The sequence below is a fragment of the Armigeres subalbatus genome, chromosome 2 (assembly GCF_024139115.2).
Source record: "Armigeres subalbatus isolate Guangzhou_Male chromosome 2, GZ_Asu_2, whole genome shotgun sequence".
Taxonomy (NCBI): domain Eukaryota; kingdom Metazoa; phylum Arthropoda; class Insecta; order Diptera; family Culicidae; genus Armigeres; species Armigeres subalbatus.
Window position 1 is genome coordinate 279,652,509 of NC_085140.1, and position 22,856 is coordinate 279,675,364.

At 37.8% G+C, this 22,856-nt stretch overlaps 1 protein-coding gene across 1 annotated transcript in view; it reads right to left on the reverse strand.

Annotated features, from left to right (window-relative positions):
* Nucleotides 1–21,243, reverse strand: part of LOC134212309 (protein piccolo-like) — a 97,007-nt gene extending 75,764 nt beyond the window's left edge. The window contains exon 1 of the mRNA XM_062690040.1: nt 20,541–21,243. Within this exon, the coding sequence (XP_062546024.1) occupies nt 20,541–20,557 (17 nt within the window). The 5' untranslated portion in view covers nt 20,558–21,243. The remainder of the gene's footprint in view (nt 1–20,540) is intronic.
* Between the last annotated feature and the right edge of the window lie 1,613 nt (nt 21,244–22,856).

Consider the following 22,856-nt stretch of genomic DNA (forward strand, 5'->3'; position numbering starts at 1 on the left):
ACACAATTGAACGACAACTGCACGCACGCTTCTCTGCTGGGCTGAACCACGCTACGATGATGCGATGCGATCGAACACTCTATAATAACGGCCCAAGTATCCAGAACAACTTTGTAGAACAATTTTTTTTGCTTTAAAGTATACTTTAGGCCGAAAATAAATCTTTTCTAGTTAATCTGGCAATACGATGATAATGATAAAACTGAAAAGTGTTAAAGCTGTAGATTTTTTATTTTTCATTTTTAGTGAATGTCTTTTTAAGCATTTCAAAACGCGTGTTTTGCTATAAGAATATCGTCTGTATCTTCTTCCATTGTCGAGTTATATCAATTTGCTTGAAAAAACATGACTTCAGTAAAATTGGTAAAACTTGAGATTAAAAATAACATATCTCCAATTTTTTGACATAATAAAGAATATGAATTAATCTTTCAAATGCCGTGTAAACATATTTTTTTGGTCTGCCTCAACCGGAGATATCAACTTTTGAACAACATGTAATTTTGACAGAAAAACGATTATAACTTTTGTTCAGAAAAGGATAATGAGCAAATTTACCCATCAAAATTGCATTTTTTTAACTCTTAAAGTCACCGGAAGACGACTTTTTCGAGAAATATAAAACAACAAAAGTAGATCAAAATCACTATTTTTTTAGGTACATCCTAATCCAATTAGGTAAAATTGCTCTAAATCAGCCAAATTAAGAGCTAAAGAAAAAGATTTTTTTGCTAAATTTATTGGAATAAGCTGCGCTACAACTTTGTAGAACATAACATGTCAGAATTCAGAGAAATAAAAAAAAATCTATTTTTTTATATGGGCCACCCTATTTTTTGATAGCACCATAATGATGGCCTTGCTATTTCGAACAATTTTGTAGAACAACAGTTTTTTCTAAAAAATTGAGTTTTGGCGTAAAATGTATCTTTCCGTGTAAATCTGTGTCCTGGACCATAGTGCATGGTATTGGGGTAAAACGAGGCCTTGCAGCTTCGTGCACCTTTGCACGATTCCCCAGAAAGTTCTACGATTTGTGTCAAAATTTCAGCACAAACCGCCGATATCGAACCGAGATATTGAATTTATTCGCATTATGGACATTTTTTTTCCCATTGTGTACTGATATGAGCAGGGTTTCGACTTTCCAATTTAAAGAGACCAAAGCAAGCGTTTTTCGGGCCAAGGGAAAATCTTGTTTCGTTGTTTATGTTGAGGATCATCTTTCACCCATCAATCTTTTCTCTAGAATTAGCATTGGAAGATGAACGAAAATCTTGCCTATTAGATGAAAATCCTTTTTCATTTCATTACTTTCACCTTTCACTCACTTTTCGCGAGAATTATCACAGAACAATTACAAAATTGTATGGCCGCGCCGGGACTCGAACCCAGAATAGTAACAATAATAGCTGTGGGGATGCGCTTACTTTAGCCACACCACCACGCTATCTGTATGAAAGCGTTAAGTTATTTGTTCCACATAAGCTACTACCATTTGCATTGATGATGCCACGAAAAGACCTGAATATGAAAGAAAAAGAGCAAACCAACGTTCAGCGGCAATCGAAGTGAGCGAAAATTTTTTATCACTCTCCAGGCTGTTTTTCTTTCCCGAAAAGCGATTTCTCCCCGAAAACTGTCGTGAGGGAAAATCATGTGCTCCTGAGATTGAGTGAGCATTATGAACCCTGGATATGAGGATGCAACTACCATCGATGATACACACGTCACCTCATCAGCAACACACAAAACAGTGTGTGATCGATTATTTATTTATTTATTTAGGTCGTTACAAATATTGAATAAAAATTATCTCCTACTGGTCTTTGAAATTTCAAGGTGAAGGATAATAAAAAATAAATATTAAAATGAAAAAAAAATCCTCAGATTTGTTAAAGAATGTTTGAAAATCCTCAAAATTTAGCGAAAATTTAATTCTTATTTTTGGGTCCAAAAATACAAGGGAGAGACATAATTGTTTTTAAACATTTGTATCGACCTTATTTATTTAAACTTTTGAAAGAGGAAAAAACGCCTTTTGATGAATTTTTAAATGTGTGACCAATTAGATGGACTATCGTTCTATTATTGGGAAATGTCATGGGGTTGGGATTGCTAATTTGCAAATATCCGTTTTCAAAATTTGTTTACAATTCTGTATTTTAAAATTTGAATTTAAAATTTTGTCTAACCGATAAAGGCAGTCTTTACTGCGTACCGTTAAATTTGCAAAAATGATCCAAAAGAAAATGAAAAACGATCCATAAATAACACCTGATTGTTCCATAGCTCAGGAGTATACATATCCAAATAATTTTTAGATCCATAACTTCACAAAAATTTAGCAATCGATAGTAACATAGCAGGGTTTCAACTTTTCGTTTCAGTGAGACCAAAGCAAGCGTTTTTCAGGCCAAGGGAGAATCTTTTTTCGTTGTTTATGTTGAGGATCATCTTTCACCCATCAATCTTTTCTTTAAAATTAGCCTTGGAAGATAAACGAAAATCTTGCCTATTAGATGAAAATCCTTTTTCTTTTCATCACTTTTACCTCTCACTCACTTCTAGCGATAATTATCGCTAAACAATTACAAAATTGTATGGCCGTGCCGGGATTCGAACCCAGAATAGTAACAATAATAGCCGTAGGGATGCGCTCACTCTAGCCACATCACCACGCTATCTGTATGAAAGCATTAAGTTATTTGTTTCACATAAGCTACTACCATTTGAATTGATGATGCCACGAAAATGTCTAATATGAAAGAAAAAGAGCAAACTAATGTTTGGCGGCATTCGAAGTGAGCGAAAAATGGTTATCACTCTCCAGGCTGTTTTTCTTTCCCGAAAAATGATTTCTCCCCGAAAATTTTGGTGAGGGAGTATCCTGTGCTCATGAGATTGAGTGAGCATTACGAACCCTGGAACATAGGAATCTTTGATAAGAAAATTATTTTGAGCTTTTTAGTGGAATGTCTTCACTTGTCATAAGACGAGTTTGTACAACTGTTGAGGTTATTACTGTTGAGGTCGAAATACGTATCTGTCAAGGTACAATTAGGTGGTGGAATTAAATGGGATTGTACAAACTCGTCTTATGACAAGTGATAGAAATGAAATCTTTGTTTACAGAAGCTGATAAGTCGTTTTGAAAATTTGGTATTGATACAAAACATGTCAAGAAACATGAACATGACCAAGAAAAACAATAGCATTCCTGCTTATTTCCCATGAACTTATGACAAATTATCCATAAAACTATATTTTAACCCATAAAAATTCAAATTTGCGCATTGATGCGAAGGAAGCCACAAAAGCTATATTGATTTTATTTTAAATCTATGGAAATGTTATCCAAATTTATGGATCATATTACCAAAATTCTGAATATTTGAACAAAATTATAGATCATATAAGCAAAATCATAGATCAACTAATGATCAAAACTATGGATCATATTTTGATTCAAAGATGGATCTTATTTTAATTCAAAACGATCAAAACTATGGATCATATTATAAAATCATTATGACTTTAAAAAATGCGCTAATATGAATTGGGTTCTAAATTCTAAATCTGCAGAAAAACTGAGAATTTAGTTGCATGGGCCAACTGTCATTCTATGAATGCAATACCAAATTTTCAAAACGATTTATCTGCTTCTGTAAACAAAGATTCAAACGTCGATTTGACGAATCTGAAAGCACTCCCACGCAAACCAACAACCATCAATACGTAGGTGAAGGCTTTTGCTACATGATGATGGTGTGGAGCATGAGCATTATGACCGCACAATTCGTAGTTGCTACTCCGTGATTGACTGAACTTGCGAAATTGTTCAGAGAACACAATGAATAGGGCTTGGGATTAGCTACCCATTTTCAATGTACACGTTTCTGGAGCTCAAATATTCAAAGGCAATAACGGCGCCGGCCACGTCCTTACGGTCATATAGGAATGGAAGGATTGTTAGTCCGACTCTCGTTGCTACTAGAGACCGAGTATACCTCTGCATCTCCACGATTGTCTTGGGATAGGATATCGTTTTAGTTACAAAGGATAATTTATCTGGATTCACTTTGGTAAGCGATGCGATCTATGGGATGGGAAATAACACTAATACGAGTTAAAAGTTAAAACATGCACGCCCGGTGGCATATGAAAACTGAGGAGATTCGCGTTTTGGACGACCGCACTGAAGCGCATCACTCTGTACTCACTTGCTCGATGGCTACAGCAAACTATTGAAGATCGCGTTTTTTTCGACCGCGCACGACATCCGCAAGAGCCACCGAACACAAAATAGATATTTTATTTCTTTTCCGACGACTAAAACACGCACTGCACTTACTTGTTCGATGGTTACTCTTATTATCGGCCGCGCAATGTAGAACACAATATTTCGGCAGATCACGTGATCGTTCTGCTGTCCGAAACAAGAGAAAACACGCACTGAACTGATTAACTTTATTACCGGCCGCGCAATCAACAGCAGGATCTTTATGCTAAACTGTAAAAAAACTCACATTTTTCTTTTCAAAACAACCCAATTTTTCTATAGCTCATTTGTCATACGTTCATGGGAAATAAGCAGGGGTTTTCACGGAATATGTAAATTGGCTTTGCCCCCGGTGGCCACCGTTATTTATTTTACAAGTGCTTGATCTCAGATGCTATGCTTGGCAGGGCAATTCGATTGATTGGCAAAATTTGATCATGTTCAACTTTCTGTTCATTCAAGTGAGTTGAATAATAGTGTTTAGACACTCAACTCGCATTCAAGTCGAGTTACTTGCTGATTTCATTTGCTAGAATAACTTTACAATTACGAGACGAGCCAGCCTTGGGCTGAAAGTCTCCTTAATAAAGATATAAAAAACCCAGATCAATCCACCTAGCGTTGGTGGTGCCTTTCACGCGCATTAAAAAAAATAAGAAAAACACAGGTCAAAATAGCACTTTAGGGGGATAGATTTTACTTTTTCCATCAATTCATATCCATTTGTGGTCATTTGAATGCATTGCTGCAATCTGTGAAAAATTTTTTTTTTCGCATTGGAATTTTTTTTTCCTTGGCAAAAAACAATGTTTTTCTAATAACTTTGGAACGCAATGACCGATCGGGCCAATTTTCAATATGAAACAACTAGACCGCAATCCGCGTCTATTGCAACTTGTGGCTTGTAAATGCTAAGTACCAAAAAGTGTGTCTCACATTTTTGTACACACACATACATACACACATATAGACATCATCTCAATTCGTCGAGCTGAGTCGATTGGTATATAACACTATGGGTCTCCGAGCATTCTATGAAAAGTTCGGTTTTGGAGTGATCCTATAGCCTTTACGTATACTTTATATACGAGAAAGGCAAAACCTTTACACATACAGTGATCGTTCGCTAATTGGGGCACGATCTCACCCCAACTAGCGAATGCCGTTCGCTAATTGGGACGTTTTGACAAGCGTCAATGTTGTTTATTTTCTGCATTCAACAATGAAAAATTTTACGCGCCAGACAATATCGATCCCGCCAAACACGGAAACAAAACGTCAACGCGTTTTTGACATCGCATTGTGACGCTTAGCTGCATTTTAATTGGGTTTCGCCCCAATTAGCGAACCCCCAACTAAAAAGCGCCCCGACTAGAAAAAAACCCAATTAGCGAACGCTTACTGTAGTAGTACTGCGATACGTGAGAAATTTGCATATAGGCTGCAAAGATTTACCTAGGAGCATAACATATCTTTATGATATTTCAGTTTAAAAAAATTAAAAATGTGTTTTCAAATTTTAGTATTCCACAGCTGGCATTCTATTGAGATAGATGTACCGGTCGTGGCTATAGCACCAGTTATGGCCATAGATGGAACATTATTGAGAAATCTGTTGTTTCTTGATTGAACAGAGGGTGTCACTCACTGGTTTAACATTTCTCAAACTAGAAGGATTTGAAAATATAACGCTTTGTTTAGGCCACCTGCTTAAGGACAAGCCTCCTGGAATCCAAAACTAAATGCACTCGCGTTTTCAAGGGCACCTTATTCCACACGGGAGCCATACACAACTGTCATTTTTATTATTCCAGCCAGTACTGGTAGTTTTCGTGATCGTCATGTGAAAGCGAAAATAGTTGCATTTTCATTTTCAAGAGACCAAATGAAAATGTAGCGGGCTCTCGGTCACCTGTCACATTGCAAGCAGTCATGATGGGAATGTTGCTTTGATTTGAAATCTAAATTTCTAAATAGTTTTGATAGATCTGGGCAAATAACGACGACTAGTCGATAAAATGATTATATTGTTCCTGGTTTTCAAGTTAAATCTGGTTTTCAAGTTGAAAAAGAAACAGCTTGTTTACAATAGTTTGGTGCGTTTTCATGAAATAAAAATCCGTAAAAATTTTGCGGAATTCCTTTCATTGTTTTTGTTTTCTTTGAAAGCAAGAGCGAATAGAATGTAAATATCGCGTGATCTCTCTAAATGAAAATGAAAATCTCAGTACTGATTCCAGCATTGCGTCATGAAAATTTCGCGGTGGGTCGGTTCAGCATCGTAACGTAAAATATAACGCGCCCCCATCGCAGCATTTTGGTTGCCTCATATCACATGTCGCCTATAAAAATCCCTGCATTTTTTTGTTTCCAATTGAAAATTGCTGCGATCGGTCATTGCGTTTTTTTTTCAGAATTTGCTGCAATGGATTAAAATGATCGCAAATATGAATTGATGTAAACAGTGGAGTCTATCCCCTTAAAAGCAATTTCGACCTCTCTAATGCGTTTTCTCATTTTTATATTGCACAAGAAAAGCACCAATAGGTGGATTAATCTGGTTTTATTTCTTCTAAACGACCACGATAACAAAATTTTGTTTGTCAGCTAATGGTTGGTTGACAAATAGCTGTACAAAAATCATAAACAAGCGTTGATGCTGATGTGTATCTTTTGCGTAATTTCAACTGGTACGTGCGTGTAAAAATAAATCACCCGAACAACAGAAAGAAGTTAGAAGCTAGTTTATATTGCAACAAAAATATAACTGCTTGTCCCGGTATGATTACGAAGTTTGAAGCTGTAAGAAGAAATACTATTATGTGAATAATTTACTCAAGCGATGAACCAACGTTAGCTAAACATAATATAGTAACTTATGATGGAGTGGATGGGGTTTGTCGTCCTCAATGATGTTTTCTTCAATGAGATAGGCTCTTTTCGTGTAGAGAATCATAGAACAATATATTTTAATCAGCAGTGGACGGTGATCGTAACAGTGCGTTATGCCTGCACTTGCGTTGCCGATAGTAAAAGATCTCTATCTAAACAAGTTATCTTCATAACAGCTTCACTTCGACGCAGAGCTCATCGAGACAGAAGATTGTGAAAATCAGTAATCACGTGTCTGTCAGAAACATCTTTCAAACCAGGAAGAAAATGCACTCGCCAGAGGTTGTGTCCAACGAGTCTCTGTGCCAAACCCATTAGGCTTATGGGTTAGGAAAGTGTCAAGTTTCCTCGGGCTCACATATTGGAAATCCAGTTTTGGCCACACCGAACGACAACTGGACAACAACAACAACCCGTTTGGATCGATTATGTGCGATTCGCATTGTATAGGTATCTGAGTAGGGTGCAATTGCAGCAGCACGCTTGCTGCGAATCGGGAAACTTGTTTTGCATTTTAGTGCCATCGGATAGAGTATGGGGTTAAATGGGGCAAATTGGCCACTGCAAGCGCAGCATGTTGATCCTCTAGATATAACCATCTTTTTGGGAAATAATAAAAGATTTTCCCTGAAACTCCACTAAAAGAAAATGTTATGCAAAACTAGACAAATATCTTCAAATATCTTCATGGAATTGTAACACTTGTATAGCTTTATCCTTTGTTCATTAAATACAGATTTAATTAGGTACATTAGTGGAGCCTCTTCCGGCCAAATTCGAGTGTCTGAGGAGACTTCGGTTAGCATTGCGAACAAAGGTGTAGGATTGCCAATCCGGAGTTCGATTCTTGGTCCGGTCTAGGGTGTTTTCGGATGGGAAATATTCTTAACTCCTCGGGCATAGTGTATCCTTTGTACTTGCCACACAATATTCATTCTCATGCAATTGCGAACATCAAATAGCTTTCAATTGATAGCTGAGGTAATGCTAATAGAATACTGAGTTGAAAAGTAGGCCAAGTTCCAGTTGAAATGTAGAGCCATAGAAGAAAAAAAAGTGAGTAAAGAAATTTCTATTCAACTTTCGTTTGTCCCCACACTCCCTCTCACCTCATGAGTGGATAGTGCGCTTGCTGGCACATCGCTGCACCATAGTTTGACATGATTGAAAAATAATCAAGGAAGCAATACGACTGCAAATTGATATTATGCGTTTGCGGCCGCTAATGAATTTGATAAATCCTAGTTCCGACCACTGAATGGGCGGTCTGAGGATATATACGGCGATGGCTGCGTGATGTAAGCCGTTTGGTCAATAGTTTTCCATTTTTGGTCAAAAGATGGATGCCGGAAAGCGAGAGTAGATTAGCAGTACATAAACTATGGGAAATAGCATACGGTTGACGTTTGAATATTTTGGAAAGATTTACTTAGGTACAATGGTTATAAATGTTATTCATTGCACATTGAGAATGGATAGCTAACCCCAAACACAATTCATTTTGGTTTTCTGTACAATTTCGCAAGTTCTAGACAATCACGGAGTAGCAACTACGAATCGTACGGTCATAATGCTCATGCTAGTGTAAAAATAATAACTTCCTGTTATTATTTTTAATACTGCTTTTCAGTATTCAAGGATATTTTTCAAACATCCTAATTTTCTGAGTTCCCATTGACAGATTCTAATATATCTATTCATTGCCTTAATATTTTTGCATTCAAAACAATTATGTATTTTTATATAAAATCTATCAGGGCAGCCGATTTGAATAAGAGGAGTGGGTATTGTAAACTTCCTATTGTTAACATTTCGTGGAAATAAGGCGGGCTCTATGGAACGAAGCGAATATTTATTTGTAGACATCTCTTAACTTAATTTATGTGCAGAAATGGATTTTGTTTTATAGTTCGAATAAAAAATGGCTTAAACGTCATTTACCACGTGGGATGAAGAAGTTTAAATCTAAAATGAACTCCTTCAAGCTTCGTTCAAACTAATGAGTATATTCCCTAATACATTTCAATTTACTTCATTTAAAAATAATTTAATTTTGTTTCGGTGTTGAACTTAATATTATTCGAATCACTGTCGGACCTATTTGAGTCGAGAAAATCCAGCTCTGAAGATAATTTGGAGATACATGAGACTAAGACTTGGGTCAGTAAAATTCAACACGGTTGAGAACTGGTTGATAATCTTGAAAATTTTAAAGGAAAATCCGAAATTAACACTGATCATCATTAAGGACATTCTTTTCCAATCAAATACAACCAGTTTTTGTTACGCGGTGGGAATTAATTAATTGGTTAAGGTGACTTGTTGATATTTAGGTACAGGGTGTCGGCAAAACACACTCTTGCATATAAACGATAAAGACGGATCCATAAAAATGAAAAACGATCTGTAAACAACATCCTAATGTTCCATAAAACGCTACCATAAATCCATAAAATAGATTCCATAAAGAATATTTTTTCAATCCATAAGTAAGCTAAAATTTAGCAATTAATAGGAGAATATGTCCCATTAACATGGTCAAGAAAAACAATAAATTCTTGATATTTTCCCATGTTTTGATCCATAATACTTCAAATTTGCGCATTTTTTGATGCGCAAATGCGTGATGATGATTCATAATTTCAGTAATATGATCCATAATTTTAGTTATCTGATCCATAATTTTGGCCATTTGATCCATAACTTTGTCTCGTTGATTCATAACTAGTCTCGTCTCGTTAAACTTTCAGGCCAAGGCTGGCTCGACTCGTACATCCTTAAATTTTGTCAAATGATCGATAGATTTAAAAAATGTGTGGATTAATCAATATAGTTTCATTGGCCTTCTTTCCAAGCATTATGGATCACATTATCAAAATCATGGATCATATAAACAAAATTATGGATAATGTGACCAAAATTATGGATCATATTACTGAAATTATGGATTATCATCAGGATAAAAATTGCGCAAATTTGAAATTTTATGGAACAAAATATAGTTTTTATGGATCATTTTCCAAATTTAAAAAAAATTAGTTTCAAAATAACAACAGGGTTTTGTTTTATTTCTGCCATGCACATTAGTAAGACTCTATTTTGACTCTGCAATTTAGACTGTATGTCAAGAAAAAAAAACAAATATCGAGGGCTGGCTGTTCGGCCACATTGAGAGTTGACGTAAAGTCAATAGTGCTGTCCAATGAGCAGCTCGAAGTACCTCGAAGTTGTTCCTGTCACGCTCATGCCCGTTTGTTGACAAAAAAGAACGAGCAGGACGGGAACAACTTCGAGCTACTTCGAGCTGCTCATTGGACAGCATTAATGTCAACTTCTCTCCACGAACAGCCTAGATAGCCGTGTGGTGTCGGCAGCTGGTTATCTGGCTAAATTAAGCCGCTTAGCCGCTAAGAATAACATTACGGATTGCCTGTTCCAGTGGTAAAAGTCCACCATACAGGTGACCCCCAATTCTCGTTGTGATGCGGCTTTATGCTTACCGTGCCTACGAATGAATGGTTAGGGGGGTCTAATAAGAACCTAACCGCAAACGGAGCCTGTGAAACACCAGGGCCCCCTACACAGTATTTGGCCCTCGCTGTGCTAACCGGAGCTATGGCGTAATTGACTTTTTGCTTCTCCGAGATAATCGGCTACTCTTATTCAATCTCAACTTGAGGTTAAATAAGGGTGGGGCTATGAATATGTGTTTTACTTAGTTTTTCAACAAATTGTCACCTGTATGGATTCGCATTATGCGTTTTTTTTACAATGTACTCTGTGTTTGTCACCTATCCAGCTTTTTACGCAAGCCATGCTATAAATTTTGGATCACCCCTTATTGACATTTCGCGTGTCCACCATAATCTTTATAATTCAATCAAAGTATGCTTAGGCACGTTGAAAAAATGTTGATAAGTCCATACCCAAGCAACACCTCTTGTTTCTCAGTGAGTAACAACAACTGTGGTGTGACTTACTAAAGGTCTGACTTACGCACAACGCGTCGTATTAGGAACTCCTTTGTGACACAAAAAGCGCAAAAGGTGGAGCCTATTTGCAACATCTTGCGGCTACAATGAAAATAAAAACACAAAAACCAACCGGGAATCGAACCATGGACCTTGAGATTTGCAACCTTCTACTATAACCATCACACCAACAATTCTATTTGGAGATTCTGCTACAAGTGCGCTACATAAACAACAAAGTCATTTGTAACTTCATTGTACCTTATACGGAACATGCAGGGGACTGTCAAAATGAAATACTGCTCAGCTGAGCTCAAAGTGTTTTGCAACATATCAGAAACATTGTCGTAACAGCAATAAACCGAAGTGTTATTAATTCTGCAACTTATCTGTTTTGTTTCTGATATGAAACACATCGAATTCTAAACCACGCAAGAAGTCAGATGGGTAGAATATTGCAACGCCACTTAAACGGAAATGAAACATTGTGATTTAACGCCACTTAACCAAATGTATTCATTTCCTATTTTTGTGTTCCTGATTTTTACTACATAATTGGTACATTTTAGAAAATCCAAGAGCTGCATACTGCTGACCGTATTATTAAATACACCTTTAAAAAGGGGGAAGAGCGTTAGACTGCATTTCGTGGACAATAATTACCATTGAGAGAACAAGACCAGTATCAGGGCAGTCAATAAGGGTGAAATACCGCAAAAGAACATTCTATTCAAGAGGGGATTCAGAATGCCGTCACCCTGCTCTATTTTTTCCTCTGTATATAACTTCTCTAAGCTCATGATCTCTTACAAAATATAGTGCTCGACGGCACGATCGCCTTTTTCCGATCGAGAACCTATTCAGAACATCCACTCAGGGGGGGGGGCGGTGTGCTTACTCTTAAACTTAAAAATGGTGCTGATTTGAGTTAATTTATAGAAAAGATGATGGATCAAGGTAAAATGGGGTAGACTGGGAAAGATTCAATACAGGAGTCTTATGGAGAGACCGTTTTCAGATTGAGTGGCGCGAAATCTGTGGAACACTATCACTTGTCTAACAACAGAGTTCGTCTTCTAGCGCTGGACTTTGAACACCACTATCGATTTTTTTCTCCATACGACTAGGTATTAAAGTATTGTCCTAAAACGTATCGTTTTCTTCAAAGGAGCTGAATATAACCTGCTTTATCTAAATCCTGATGATTGGCGCAACAAGCTTGGCACTTTATATCCTCAAAACTTTTCAAGGTACTTGATCTTGTTGATCCCTAAAATAAAAAGAAAATTAGTAATTCATTTTACACATAAAAGCTAACCAGTTCTGGAGATCCAGTCATATTTTTAAAATAAAAATGAAAAGTCTGACAGTTGTTGGTGAACAATAAAATCCACGGCTACTGAGACGTCGCCAGGAGCGTCGCCATAAGTTTGTACACAGCATACGTCAAAATTGATTCACCCCTCGTTTATTTATAGCTAGCTTAAAAAGCTGGATATAAATTCGCATTATGAGTTTTTTCACAGTGTACTCTGTGTTTCGTCTTTGACGTTCGTCTTCGGCTACTCTTGTTCAATCTCAACTTTAGGGGTAATAATGATGGGGTTATGAATATGTTTTTACTTAGTTTTTCAACAAATTGAAACCTATATGGATTCGCATTATGCGTTTTTCACAGTGTATTCTGTGTCTCGTCTTTGACGTTCGGCTTCGGCTACTCTTGTTCAATCTCAACGTGAGGTTAAATGAGAGTGGGGCTATGAATATGTGTTTTACTTAGTTTTCCAACAAATTGTCACCTATATTAGACCTCTTCATGTTTTCAAAAAGTATCAAAAATTCAACCGGTCAGCCCAGAATCACAATTCTCATGCTGAAATAAACCTCCTGTCAAATTTTCAGCTTGTTCGGATAAAGTTTCGAGGTGGCTCAAGTCGATTTAGTGTTTTTGGGCTATTTTCAATTTTGAGAAAAAATCTAACAAGAAATATAAACGCCGAAAACCATCGAAACAACCTCTATCCAGCTTTTTACGCAACAATGCCATAATGCTTTGAATCACCCCTTTTGACACATGCTGTGTACACTATAATTTTCCACCATAATTTTTATAAATTAATCTTAGCAATCTATGACTAGTTGAAATTTTCAATGAAAACATTAAACTGTCATCATCTTATTCGAGACTCGGGCATATCCCAATAATGGTTTATTATTTCAATCAGCTGTTTCTTTAAATACGGAAAAGGCAGAACATATTTTTAATTCTTTTATTCATTTCAGGTGTTTATAAAAAAGCTCGGCATTCTTCTGGGGTACGAATTTCGATTTCAACGGTTTTCATCCCGGCATATTTTTTTTATAATACATGCACACGTACGTTGTACAATACTAGGACATTGTATTGCTGCAACATAATTTGCACAAAGCTAATTGATTTGAACAACAAGTTTGTGATTATTGCTCTATGTATTGCCAGCGGATGATCTGCAAAATTATTTCGAAGGATTGTCGGCAGGTGAATTAATGTCGAACGGAGATTTTTTTTTAATTCTCAGGTGATTACTAAAGGGCTTAGGGAAAGAAAATGAAAATTTATGAGCAAATCATACCAGAACATGAATAGTGGAATGAAATCCCCAGAAAAAATCAACGTAGAAACGATAAAATTCCCTCTCCGCACGGCCCCTTTTCAGATCATGTAATGTAAAATATGGAAGTGTAGTTGCAAAAAGATCTGGACCTTTCATTTGCCCAGTGCTTGCGGCTGTTGATCAAATTTCTCCCTTAAACCATCACGTTCAGATCATTCAGATCTTCCACTGCGGAATCATGAGACAACACGAGTCGATCGAATAGATTCGAGGTGTCGTACTTCTTTTCCTGATTTTCTTGGATTCTCAATGGAGTTTCCAATTGTCTCAGCCGTTGCATAGCCGAAGCCCTAGAAATAATTAAATAAGTTGCATGTTCAAAAACGTTCAAAATACCAAGTTATCCACGAAAACTTGCACTCGTTATTCAAAACATATTGTGATGTAATTAGCAAGTAAGCAAATAAATATGACAGATTCTCTTGTAGAACTATCTCATGGCTACCAAGATAACCTACTTCAAATTAGGTTCACGGCATATGTCAAATTCGATTCACCCCTGGTTATTTTATGGCTAGCGTAAAAAGCTGGATATGGAAGCTTGTGGTGTGCTCTACAAGTCTTGTGAACATTGTGATTCGTTCCGTTCATGTTTAGACCATGTTAAAGTGATTTTTAAGCTTTTAAGTGCATAACAACACGGTTTCCACTAAGAGTCGTTGTTTTATAAAATTCTTGAATGTATGACATGTTGACATCACTGCCTGCTACGAAAAGGGGATGATTAATGTTTTGTTGTACCGTGAAACCGTCGACGTCATTGGCATGCGCGTTGGGAGGAGGATAATTGTCACTTAGTTTTATGTTTGATGAATCGCCACTAAATGAGCACTATATAATTCGATAATTTATCAATATATAGGTTGAGATTCAAACTTAGTTCTGATACTTTTTCCAGTAAAAAGATAGTCAGATGTGATTTCTCTATAAAAAAAAACTGCTCGGTGCTAATCGGAAAAATAAGGTGAGTAATCATAAGATTATGTTGCTGAGCCGCAAGGCAGTTATTCTGAAAGACACCGTGAGAGACCTTAACCTGAACTTTCACAGCTTTTTAAATACATACCTCGTTTTGGAAGTACACTGACCCCACAATCATGGGTCACACACTAATATGGGTCAATTCCATTTGATCAACATGCAAAATTGAGTGACTAATAATTGTTACAAAGTGACATATATATGTGGGATCAGTGTACATGAGAAGCCCGAATAGAAGTCAAAACTCAGATCAATCCATATAACATGTTAATGCGGAAATGAAGAATTTGTTTTTGTTTGTTTTGTTATTACTTGTCATAAGACGGGTTTTACAATTCCATTTAATTCCACCGCTTAATTGGGCCTTTGACAGATACGTATTTCGACCTCAACAGTAAGGCCGTCTTCAGTGTCTCGTACTTCACTCGACTTTGTTATGATTAATAATAAAATTGTTTTTATTTCTCATGGCGTAGTTCTTGGTTTCGGTGAACCCCCAAACCCCCATCCTCCTAAAGGCTGACAGTTGTTATATCCACATGTCCACCATCACCTCCTTAAATAGCTGCTTGCGCATCTATCAGGCATCATCGTGGTCATCAAGGAAGCCAACCAGCAGCCCCCACCTTGAGGGATGTTAAGAATGCCATCTAGCAGCTAAAGACCAATTAAGCAGCTGGCTAAGATGGTATCGGAGCTGAGCTCATTAAGGTGGGTACGGAAAAGCTGGCCACTTGCCTGCACAAACTGATGAACAGCTACCGGAGGAGTACAAGGAAGGGATCATGTGCCCCATCTACAAGAAAAGCGACAAGCTGGAGTGTGAGAACTTTCGAGCCTTTAAAGTGATAACCGTCTGTGACCAGAGTGGGAAGCTTACCAGACTGATCAAAGCAACGGTGGATGGCTTGCAAAACAGTGTGAAGATTTTGGGCGAACACTCCAGTTCGTTCGAATCGTGTCGGGGACTAAGTCAAGGTGATGGACTTTCGTGCCTGTTGTTCAACATTGCGCTAGAAGGTGTCATGCGGAGAGCCGGGTGTAACAGCCGGGGTACGACAGATCCAGTCAATTTATTTGTTTTGCGAATGACATGGACATTGTCGGCTGAACATTTGCAAAGGTGGCAGAACTGTACACCCGCCTAAGGTGCCCGCCAGAGTAGACGCGACGTGCGATGCGACGCGACGCGACTCACGTAAAAGAATAACAATCATTATCAATAGGCTGTCAAATTGCACTGTCGCGTCGCATCGCACGTCGCGTTTACTCTGGCTTGCCCCTAAAACGTGAACACAAAACGTGAAGCAACATAAGTTGGATTGGTGGCGAATGCATCGAAGACAAAGTAGGGGAACTGTTCAGCCCTACATCCCATAGCTCCTATTTCCATCCCACCGAAAACAAATATATGAAAATGACCCAGCAACGACAGCAACCCAGCAAAGTGCTCCGACAAGTACTTGATTCAGTGTTATCTGTTTCGATGTAACCTAAATAAAAGAATTAAAGTATTGAACTCTCAAATTGTGCACATTGAGATTGGAAAGCTGACCAATCCTAACTATTGGTTTCCAGTGCAATTTTATAATTGTTTTGATCAATCACGATCATCAAGATTAACCTCAAGCTCAAAATAGAGCGAATATTGTTGAATTTCTTTGAACATTTGTGTTTGATCCTCAATTTATACGGCAATTATGGATATTTACATTGGTGCTTTCATCATATCAGTTTTTGAGTGATTTTGTGAACACACATTGGAAAATTAAAAAAAAAGCCTAAAACAATCTCTTGGGAGAATTTTAAGAAAATTATAAACATTCCTAAAAAACAGATGAAATTTTAAATTTCCATTATTTGAAACATCCAGAAACCTATAATAAGTTATAGTAAATCGTAAAAAACAATTAGGACTTTAGTGGGCCGAATATGATATAGCATATAAAGCTCTTGATCAATTTAAAAATTATGCAATATATAGAGGGCGAAGCATAAAGTTCTGTAATGCGTATGAAATTCGCAAACTATTTCTGATACATGCAATGCATTTGCATACACTTGATCGAACCAGTAATTACCTACCACTACGTTACGTAAGAAATCAAGTCAAGAAGCAAACAGTAGGATGAAACATGACGAAGGATGACATTTTGTTTGGCGCCTCGAGGATCGACACTAATGACACGGTTGTCAGTGATGCTGTCAGTGAAGGACGGGTTCCAAAGATGTTTTGAAACGTTTGGCTCAAGTGCCTGGTAGCATGCTTGGTCAACTCCTCGACACCTACGTATGTTGTACCTACGTAGCAAGTGCTTTCTAACCAGCTGTACTCGCTCCGCTTACTGAAAAAATATCGCTTCGCTGAAAATAGTTTTCTTTTCACGATTTTATGATGTTTTTCGTTGATGGTTAATTGCATGCAACCGGCAAGCTTTGTGTGCATTATTCAAATTCGTATCGCACCAAATTTGTGCTTGTTCCTGTTTTAATATCTCAGATTTATACGTTCCTGTGTTCTTTTGTTGCGTTTTCGCAGTTTATTTTCGTACGGCGATTAAATGGTCGCCACCAGCCAGCAATGCCTCGCGTACCACACCCGGCTTCAACAACAACGGGATGCACCCGCACCACCACTGACCGAGTGGCGTCAGCTTACCTACCCACGCCGATATTGATGACGATCAGCGCGGTTGGTTTGACGAGCGAGGGACCGAGCAACACTTTTGCACACATGGGCCAGCTACGAACTGCGCTTGTGCCGAGCCGGTATCGCACGAGTTGCGTGGGATTGAAAATATAGTAATTGTTTGTTTCGTGGAATTTTGAATATTCGAAGGAAAATGCGTGGCTGGCGGAATCTCTTTTGTCTGGCGTAATCTTCTCTGCGAATGACCGTTAATTGTTTTGATCCATAAATTGTTGTTGTTACGTTTCATGGTCACGGTGACATTTCTGATTTGGATAAGAGGTAACGATTAAAGCGAGGGTGTATCTATCAACAATGTCCAATAAGAACAAAAATGGGATAGACTCTTATTCCATTTTTGCTCTTATTCCACCCGTTGTGCGTATACGATCATTATTACCATAATTTTAAAACTTATTTTTTGAAGACAGATGATAAATATTATAGATTCTATTGTTTTATAAGCGTTGCGAATTCATCAAAAATAACTTTCGGGAAAAGTTTTCAACAAATTAGTTGCATGGCACTGAATTACATTTTTCATCTTTGTACTGTATTACCTGTCAAAAAGACGTTTTGAATTTCAAGACATGTCGCAGATTTGTCATAAAAATGGACGTTTTTCTGAGCAATATAAATCATCGATGGATTTAACTTCTAGAGAAATATTGAAATCTTTTAATACTTTGAGCTTTGAATAAGTTTCTAGATTTTAACCTTTGTATTTTTAGTCCTAATGATTGTTTGAACATGTAAATATTATATTTTAAATCTAGGCCACTGTATATAATCATGGATCCCAACATAATGAAATCTATTGAAGTGTTTTAAATTCTTTGGTGATAGTCCCCGGAAACATGTTGAAGATTGTTGCTTTTTGAGATACTTATTTACTAATTGCAATACTTAATTCTTTTCGTTCCAGTAAGTATGCTTTGAAATTCCTGTAGATAGCAAAGTATATTTTCAAATTAATAAAAAAACATTGAATAAATAAAATTGCCATTCAAAACCAAATAATACCTATTTATATTTTCAGTTTTCTGCTTCCTTTATGAAGACAGCAATGTTAACAATTTTGAACAATTATAAATCAATCGGTTAATCTGATTTTATTTATTTTGACGAATGTGATGAGAAACATTTATCGAGTGATAGCCACCATCAATTATTAAAGTTGCATCTATTACAGGGACCGGGCATTTGTATCGTAATCGCATTTGTATCGTAATACACAGTCCCGTTACGCTGGGATATGGATACTCTGAAGTAGTGCGTAACGGTGTAAATCCGGTCATATCGCCAGGCTCGGTACAACACTGAAGCTGACAATATGACGTCCCTAACCCCGAATCCCAAGGTGTCAGGCGACCCGTGCTGAGGGGATGAATGGCCTGGGGGGTGAAACAATTAGCCAGGCAGTTAACGGAGCTTGTAATGCTGGGTAGACATTCTTCGTGCTGCATTACGGAGTAAGATCTACCACACTGTGCTCTAGTTCTTACTATTCTTGTTTATACTTATGAGTGATGGTCGGAAGAGTATGGAACGACTATAATTTGCTTTTAGATGACCCATTTTTTGCTCCTTTTGGATGGAGTCAATGGAGTAAATTGTAAAAACGTAACTCAACCTTAGGCTGGTTTTCGAAGCCGACGACATTAATCTCCAAGCTCCAGGGCGCTGATTAATTAGGAAAAAAGCGGATACGAATTTGGTGGATCTGCTGAACCCTCTGACTGATTAGAGCTCTGTGTAAAGGTGAGATTCGGAAATGCCAAACGCAATGAAATCAGATCTCTATACAAAAACGAATTCGGAACTCATAAGAAGAAGCAAAAATATGTTTGAATTTCAGTACCGATGCATGGTCAAAATCAGTATTATTCCACTTATTGTAATGTTGGAACTGATTGAGGGGCGCGTCTTTGAGAGTTGGTATAAGCCATTTCTCGAAAGGTATGAATAGCGGTACCTCAATCTGAAGAGGCCTTACATTAAGCTGAGAAATATCTGAATAAAAAATGACTACTTCATTTCTTCTCGATAGAATTGGAGTAGAAAGACATGCACTAAACAAATGACACGGGTATACTACAAAAGTTCAATGAAATGGACGCAGTGGTTTATCCCGAACAAAAAAAAATCGTAGTACACAAATGTAAGTGATAAAATTTAGTTTTGATAAAATACTGCAAAGTTTTTTTTTATATGAAATCTTCTATTTTCTGTGATTCAGATTAGACAAAACTGTCCCAAAACTGTTCTTTAATTATGGGAATGTGTATAAAATCCATGAGAACACTAGTTTCTCATCAGCTTAGTATTAAAGAGAGATGGAATCTCTAATGCTTTATAAACGTATCAACTTTTGAAAAGTCGTTATACATATTTTAATTGATTTACCAATTCACAGATATTTGAATATTTGTTAAATTATCTTACCACCACATGATGAAACGAAAATGTTTTTGAAATCTGCTATATAGATCATTAATCTGTGACGCGAGTGGCTCCATCAACTTTCATCAAACAAGGATTCTACCCATGTCAAATAAACAGAGACGGTTTGTCTGATTAGAGTCTTATCGCATGTAAATTCATGAACCTAATACCAATTTAAATCTGCCTGAGCAGAGCATCTATCAATGGTTGTACCCATTTGGCATCCGCCGAACGAATGAAAGTAAAGGTACAATCAACCTTGGCATTATGCGATAACTATTTTAAGCCATGGTGAGTAGTCGACAAATCATTTCCTTCGAAATCAGCACTTGAATGGCCCCAGTGTTGTTGTTTTAGTGACATTAAACTCTTCCCCATGTTTAAGCTACACGGAAGAACCATTCACTTTGCGTTCAATTGCCAAGTCATTGAGTGTGATTATATGACCGGATACATTGTCGCCATGCTCGGGTCATGTACACTCTGGTTCGAACCACCATTCGAAAAAAGCAGTTCGAATAGTACATACATTATCTTGTCAAACTGACAGGAAACATCGATCACCGAGTCTCTCAAAAGCCAATGCAGTTTTCGAAAAAAAAAAATGTAAAAATAATTATTGTTACCTTGAAGATTGATCCATTTTACGGCGAGACTTTCAAATCTTTCGTCCACCGCTTCCTTAAGGAGGGCGGCTTCTATGGCTATGTTGTTTTTTTCGGATACTCTCCTAGGCGCTTAAGTTTCAAAACTGCCAATTAACACATCCACAGAACTACGAGACTACGTTCGTTCAAGCACCATCCAATGTAACTGAATTTTCAGCTGTTCTACGATTTTTCATAGATCTTTTTCCACTTCGAAAACATTCACAACTTTCATAAATCAGTCGTATTTTTAGGGACGATTGCCCTTTCGATCACGCACCTCACATTCACTATTTCGAAGCGGTATTTTCACTTTTCCCGACACGTTGCAAATGCGTTTCCTTATTCTGCACGAAATAGCGCACGGTTTTCTATCACTGCTTTCGTTTTATCTTTGCCTCGTACATCGAGCCTTCAACTCTCTGCTCGAGCACAACCATAAAAGGATAAATACCGATCTGGGAAAAAATGAAATCGTCACGACACTCTAGGTTCTATAGTCACAGGATCAAAGTTACGCGTTCCATCGTCCAACTCACACTGAGTAGTCGGGCGGAAAATTTTCACGCGAGAAAATCCGTTCCGACTGAATTTTCCTCGACTGGGACGCCCACCCTCGGCTGCAGCTGGCCACTCTCGTTCGTTGATCGCTTCTGTCGTAGGGTATACACAATCCGCAGACAGTTGTCCGTTCACACATTGACGGCCCCTAGTCTACACACAGAGCTGACCGAAGCTGCGGTGGACAAATCGTCTGCGGTAGCCGCTGCCGTCGACGTATTTGTGGCCGCTCTCAGTGCGAAGTACGGTCGTAGGGGTGATCTAGGCAAGCTGAGAATCTTTCCGGTATAACGATATTCAGGGGCGTATGTCAAAGATGGTCGTGACTTGGCGAAGGAATAACACTAACCAACGCGATGATAGTTTATATCAAGCACGTTATTGCCTTAGTTTTTTTTTCCAATTTCGTTTATTTGGTAGGCTCAGGCGTGTATAACACTTTACGGAGCCATTGTTCTTTGTGATATATACAATCAATATCATTTTATTATACGGTTAGTAAGAGAGGGGTAGAAGCCAGCGTACTCGTGGTGACTCGAGGTTAGTTTACAATGTTTAAGGATGGACGGGGCTTAGGATTTGGGATCAGGAAATTTCAGCTTCTCATCCGGGCATTTGGCGTCAGTGACGATGTGGCGTGTCGTCGTGCTCGAGGAATGATTCGACTGGGAGCATCTTCCGGATGGCAAGAGCTATGGAGCTCTACGGAACAAAAAGGCAGAGACAGAACAAAAAAAAAAAACTTTAAAGAAAGAAAAAAAAAACAAAATGTTAGATTTTGATGTCAGAAGCACAAAGATATAGTTTTCTTTGTGCTTCTGACATCATGGCCTGCATATAGACAACATCACGATATCCCAAAACACCGCGAACTTCCCTGAAGGGTTGTTTACCTCGGGCCACAAGGGTATCCAATAATTGCTCTCTGGAGGCGTCATTTTCCGAGCAGGACCAAACTACGTGATCGATGTCATCATAACCGGCTTCGCACCTACATAAGTTGCTATCGACAAAGTTTATTCTGTACAGATGTGCGTTTAGTGAATAGTGATTAGACATAAGTCTCGACATCACGCGAATGAAGCCTCGACTTAAGTCCTCACCTCTGAACCACGCTCGCCTAGAAACTTTTGGAACTATGGAAAATAGCCACCGTCCAAGTTCGTTGTGTGTCCAATTTCTTTGCCAACTTTGAAGAGTACTCTGACGGACTAATGGGAAAAACTCGTTGCTCGAGTATTGTCTATCATAAACTTCACCTTCATGTGCGCCTAGAGATGTCGTAAAATCTCGATTAATCGATTAGTAACTAATCGATTACTCTCGATTCTTATCGATTATTGAATCGATTAATCGTTGGGTAGTAACCGATTAAAAATTAATCGGTTATCACAACGATGAATCGATTAATCGAAGTAATCGCTTAATTTGCGACATCCTTATGATGTCGTAAAATCCCGATTAATCGATTAGTAACTAATCGATTACTGTTGATTCTTCTCGATTATTGAATCGATTAGTCGTTGGGTAATAATCGATTCAAAATTAATCGATTATCACAACGATTAATCGATTAATCGAATTCATCGATTAATTTGCGACATCTCTATGTGTGCCCACCTTTGCCAGCGAGTCTGCCTTCTCATTGCCGTAGATTGAGCAGTGAGATGGGACCCAAACAAAGGTAATCTTGAATGATCTTTCCACCAAAACACGCATCTGCTCTCTTATGTT